Source organism: Pectinophora gossypiella, chromosome 23 (assembly GCF_024362695.1).
Source record: "Pectinophora gossypiella chromosome 23, ilPecGoss1.1, whole genome shotgun sequence".
NCBI lineage: Eukaryota > Metazoa > Arthropoda > Insecta > Lepidoptera > Gelechiidae > Pectinophora > Pectinophora gossypiella.
This window is the reverse complement of record NC_065426.1, coordinates 3,130,795-3,136,597: the sequence shown is the minus strand read 5'-3', so window position 1 is coordinate 3,136,597 and position 5,803 is coordinate 3,130,795. Positions and strand designations below refer to the sequence as shown.

The 5,803-nt window shown below is 37.9% G+C and overlaps 1 protein-coding gene across 1 annotated transcript; it reads left to right on the top strand.

Annotated features, from left to right (window-relative positions):
• Positions 1-200: 200 nt before the first annotated feature.
• LOC126377362 (elongation factor Tu-like) lies at positions 201-5,405 on the top strand. The gene is made up of 7 exons (XM_050025085.1): positions 201-567; positions 898-1,034; positions 1,378-1,494; positions 2,403-2,526; positions 3,273-3,523; positions 4,292-4,520; positions 5,087-5,405. The coding sequence occupies exons 1-7, from the start codon at positions 270-272 to the stop codon at positions 5,287-5,289; spliced, it is 1,359 nt and encodes a 452-aa protein (XP_049881042.1). The 5' UTR covers positions 201-269; the 3' UTR covers positions 5,290-5,405.
• Positions 5,406-5,803: the final 398 nt, after the last annotated feature.

Below are 5,803 nucleotides of genomic sequence, written 5' to 3'. Positions count from 1 at the left end.
AGCCTGGAAAACCCTGGAAAGTCCCTCATTTCATCGCAGTAAAATGAAATAGCAATGAAAGAGGTCAGTAGAGCAACACGGGCCTCCCGTGGACCGGCCTCATTATGATAACCAACGAATAGGCTTTATGTTTATTTAGCAGTTCATATGCTACGTGAGTTCCTGAACGAAGCGATAAATTTTTGACACCTACTGTCATTGCCAAAAATAACCTCATTTCTCTCAACTTTAAATGAAAAAGACAATTTTTTCTGAATATTGTCAACAAAATGAATGGGAGACTAATAATTCGGGCGTACCAATACACATTTTGTAAAAACCCATCGTTTACGTGCAATGTACTGTCAAAAAATCGGGTAAATTTGAGTGTTCTCAGTGTTAAGTTTAGTACGAAGACTGATTCAAAGTTTGAAGAGAAAAAACATTGTAATATTGGGACTATTGGGCATGTTGATCATGGTAAAACCACGCTGACTGCTGCCATAACGAAGGTTCTGGCTAAAGATGGACTGGCACAGTATGTTTCCTACGACGAAATCGACAAAGCGCCTGAAGAAAAAGCTAGAGGTTTGTTGACTTTTTGTTTCCTCATTTTAATTTTAACAAATCCAACAATATTTTAAATGATTCTTTAGGTAGGTATGCCCTCTTTGCTGATGAGCATACTAATCCTTGACACTTCAGCAAGTAAGACATTCCCATTTATTTATTTAGAAAAAATATAATTTGTAACATAACAGAAAAATCCACAGCTGTTACAAAGTTTCTCTTAAAATTACTTAACATACATGACACACAAAATAAAATTAAAATGAACATGTCATGAACAAGGAAATGCTAAATTAAGTTATTTTTATATTATGTTTGAAATATTGAAAAAAAAATCTCACATTTCAGGTATAACAATAAATGCTGCCCATGTTGGCTATAGTACAAAGCTCCGTCATTACGCTCACACAGACTGCCCTGGACATGCAGATTACATTCGGAACATGATATCTGGGGCCTCACAGATGGACGCTGCAGTGCTAGTGGTAATATTAATAATATTATTTTCAATATTATTTCTACTCATCATTATTATTTATACACCATAGCAATTTTCCCAGTTATCCATTGTTATTATCATCAAGGGTTGCCTGGTATAGATTGCTTCCTAGCAATAAGGCCTCCTATTGATCTCTTCATTTATTTTTTGTTTTTGTGTCTTGTATTTCCTGTGTGTGCAATAAAGTATAATTATGTTATGATTAGAAGACCTGCCAGAAGGCATTGACAAGGCCTAGGAGAATTGGTCCTTATTTTAAATGTTAGCCATGCGGTTCTGCTAGCACTAAAATCTAATAAAAAACATTGTTATTCTTTTTCCTCTTACAGGTCGCAGGAAACGATGGACCTATGCCACAGACTAGAGAGCATCTACTATTGGCTAAACAAGTTGGCATAAAGCACATACTGGTATACATAAATAAGGCAGATTTGGTTGATAATGAAGTGAGTAGTCTCTACACAGTTGGACTGGGTTCCCACCCTTTTGTTCCTACAAAAAGAATGGTTTTGCAAGTATCCTAGCACTATTTGAAATTAAATTCCCAGTAATATAAATGCGAAACTAACTCTGTCTGTTACTATTTTACACTTGAACTGATTTCAATTACATTTGGCAGAGAGATAGTTTGAGACCTAGGGAACAACATAGCATAGTTTTTATCTCGGAAATCATCCCTTAAGGGATGGACATACGTACCGAAAAGGGGGATGGAAAGTCGCGGGCAGAAAGCTAGTACATACATATGTATGAAATAAATACGGATAGGTGTGGAATATAGGAGTTCTTCTTCTATCGTGTGGGTTGTAAGGTGGGGTAGCAACCTCTTCAACCCTGTTAGGGTTACTATTCAGCCGCCAAAGGCCCCTTACATGGCTTATGTAACGACTACTTGCTTACATCAGTAACTAGTAACCGAGACTAACAGCTTAACGTGCCAATGTACGTCCGTCTAGGTCTCCCTCTGCCGGCCTTACCAACAACCTTCGCCTTATATACCGCTTTCGGAAACCTATTAACCTTCCGCGTCCCCGCGTCAAAGTCATCTTAACCTAAATAAAGATTCTATCTATCTATCTAACATTCATGAATAATAAAAGAAGGATGCGTTCTGTGAAGGGTGGAAGGATGAAGAGGAGGCCTTTGCCCAGCAGTGGGACAATATAGGCTAAACAAACAAACAAATAAAAGTAACTAATTATCTCTTATCTAAGTCTACTTGATTGAGATCAAGTGGACTTATATGAATCGATGCCTCCCCTTGATTCCTCCACTCTTCTCGACTCTGCGCAAGCTCCGGCCAACCTTTCAGATAAGCGTAAAGTAACTAATCATAGCTTTTTTCCTTTTTCAGTTATTAGAACTAGTAGAAATTGAAATGAGAGAGCTGTTATCAGACTTTGGTTACGACGGGAACACAGTACCGATGATATGTGGCTCTGCCTTGAAAGCCTTGAACGGCGATGAAAGTGAATACGGTAAGTTTAAAATTATAATTTATAACGTTTTCTTTTCTAATACAACACATCACGCATCACGCCTGTATCCCCAAAGGGGTTGGCAGAATTGTATGGTAAAAAATTGCTCAGCTGAGGCTGAGTCGAGTGAATATCTTAGAACACGGGTGTATAAGAAGACCAGGTATGCTCAAAACTGACAGCTAGCATTTCAAGGTTAGCCCAGCTGACGTCATCCGACCCTGCGTTCGTTGCCATTTCGTAAAAAATAAATTATCCATAGCTTGCCAGGAAATTTTGAACTTTTAGTAATAGATTTACGTAAAGTTTTAATGTTTTTATATAGGTATGTAACAAATAATAGTAATTAAATACATTAGTCAGTAATTCCCTTAATTTTAAATAATAAAATTTACGTCTTTAGAATGTTGGAGATACCAATTGCATGGTAACACTTACGTCATCAATGGGCTAGCTTGTCAGGATTAAGTATACCTGCGGGCCTAGCACCGTAAACACGCGACTCTTTCTCGCCGTGACAGAGATCGTCTGTCTCTTTCTGTGCAGTACTGTGAGAGAGTGACGGGTGACGTATGTCGAGGCGAGAAAGAGCCGCGCGTTTACGGTGCTAAGCCCGCTGGTGAAGACCAGAAGAAGTTATACCATGCCAGACAATACATAACATTGTTGTCATACTTACTCTCACGGAATAAAAAGTTACCACATCCTTTTTTCTTTTTTGTGCTTACACTCGTTTTTTTTTTCAGGAGCGCCCTCAATCCGGAAACTTCTAGATACAATGGACGAATACATACCACCAATAGTCAGAGACCTGCAGTCTCCATTTCTAATGCCCATAGACAACGCCTTCACAGTCCCTGGTCGCGGGACCGTGGTAGTAGGCACTATCAAACGGGGAGTTATGAAGAAGAATGATGAAGCTGATCTTATGGGGTTCGGATATAATATCAAGACTACACTGTCGGACATACAGATCTTTAAAAAGAGTGTTTCTGAGGTAAGATTGGAGTACAAAGTAAAGGCTTAATAAAGGGACCTGACTCTCGATGTACCTAGACATGTGATTTTAGGGAATGCAATCCCGACTCGAGATCGCAAATTCGAGATCCCACGGGATTAGACATATCAATCCCGCGAGATCCCGAAATTTACGGGAAAAAATGTAAAGTTAGGATGGCTGAAAACGATGAAAATTACTTGTGAGGTTAATTAAAACAAAATATTTTTTGAAAGAGAACAAAGACCTTTATTCTTCAATATTACTTACTAAATAATTAAGTTGTCTTTGGAAATGAGCATAATCGAAACAAAAAGTATAAGTAACTCAAGGAAATTCGCCCAATCCCGTCAATCTCGAATGGGATCTCGTCATATTATGCTTCGAGATTGACCCCGAAAAGTTAGACGAATTCTCGCGAGATCGAGATTGCATTCCCTAGTTGAGTTACGATGACTGGTTAACAACTGATTGCCATACTTGGGTACTTTGGTTGGATTCTGTTCCATTTTGGATATCTTTATCCCAACTACTGGGCGAATAGGATGTAATTTTTTTTTCAACGCTCATTAGCGTGTGTTCTCAATGTAATAAAAAGGGTCATCGTTTACCCAAAAACAAAGATAAAAGATGTATAATATATGTTTGTTATCTATGAACTTAGAAGGTTTAACGAAGGAAAATCTGTACAGCGCCATCTATATTCTGGAGTCCCTCATTGTCCTTCTTGTTGTATTTTCTTTTTCATGAAGTCTCTTTCGTTTACAGGCCCTAGCCGGCGACAACGTAGGCGTCCTGCTTCGAGGCATGAGAATAAAATCCGTAGAAACGGGTATGTTACTCTGTGCAGCCAAGAGTTTCCAACTAAGCAACCATTATAAGGCCAAGATATATTTCCTGACAAGAAACGAAGGAGGCAGGAAGAAACCGGTGTTTTCCAAGTACTCCCAGCAAATGTTTAGCGGGACTTGGAATATCGCTTGCAGGATTGACTTAGGTAAGGTTTAGATGTTAGCAAGTTAGTAGGGAATGTTTAGAGGTAATGAATATTTCGGCACAAATAATAAATAAGGTACATATTTTCCTGCTAGAATGAGTAAATAAACAGCTGCTTATCATTACGAGAATGTCGTAAAAACGCGTTGTCACGGGTTCGATACTGGCTCGGGCTATTATGACTTCATGAATTCATGTTTAGATCATAGATAATTAATATCACAGGGTTTCCAAGATTTGTGTCCAGTTAATGGCATTATAAAGATCCTCGCTCATCGCGATCATGTGACAGGATGTATAAGTATTGATATGTGTTAGCAACCCCAACATTAAATTTATATTTTTATTACTATGACAACATTTGTCTCGTCACTTCCGATTTTCATGTACTCCATTGAACTACTGTATCATACTGTTTGTACGAATTGCAATTAAATTTAGTCAGTTTCAGTCAGTTTTTGGCAGTTTGTCAGTTTTTATCTCAGCCTTAGACAACCAGGCTTGACAGTCACTAGAAACTTTACACCCCTCTCCTAACAATGTGCAATTTTTACATTTTCTTTCCAGATCCCTCCATGAACATGATGATGCCTGGTGACCACGGCGAAGTATACCTGACTCTTCTAGAAGGCATGGTGATGACTCAAGGCCAACCGTTCACGATCAGAGAAAATAATGTAACGGTAGCAACCGGGATTGTGACTGACACACTGCCTTCCATAGACGTGCCTAAAGGGAAACTTGGGAAGGTTATTATGAAATATGAATAGGGATATTTCTATAGTGTATATAACTATACATAGTGATTTGTATATAACTATACACTATAGTATAGTGTATATAACTTGTTAGTTATGTTGTGTAATATAACTTATTGATAGTTTAAGTTGTTTTATTTCAAGCAAATTATTTCAAAACCCAGAACACGTTCAACTGCTATGTCGTAAAAGCGATGTAGAGTTTTAGTCAATTAGTAATTATAGAATTAGTTACTTGGTATTTAATTTACTGTACCTCAAATTTTTCAAATGTACAAATTGTGGGTACCTATATCAAGACATGAAATATATTTTGTTGCCGGCTTACTTAAGAGCAGCCCTTTTTAACCCCCCTGTACGCGTTCAAAAGTAATTAATATTGATCATTTCAAGTATCAGACAACTCTTCTGATTACCTGTGGTTATGTCGTCTGCCCACCCCAATAGACATCATTACATACACGTTAGACCCAGGCGTGAGTTTATGTGTGTGTGTAGCAGGACAAAATCAATAAAACTTCATAAA

Excerpts from the sequence above, each read along its gene's own strand:
- LOC126377362 (XM_050025085.1), top strand. The coding sequence starts at position 270 with ATGAATGGGAGACTAATAATTCGGGCGTACCAATACACATTTTGTAAA. Across the intron at positions 3,524-4,291 it reads TTAAAAAGAGTGTTTCTGAG|GCCCTAGCCGGCGACAACGT; the intron begins GTAAGATTGGAG and ends TTTCGTTTACAG. Across the intron at positions 4,521-5,086 it reads CGCTTGCAGGATTGACTTAG|ATCCCTCCATGAACATGATG; the intron begins GTAAGGTTTAGA and ends TTTTCTTTCCAG.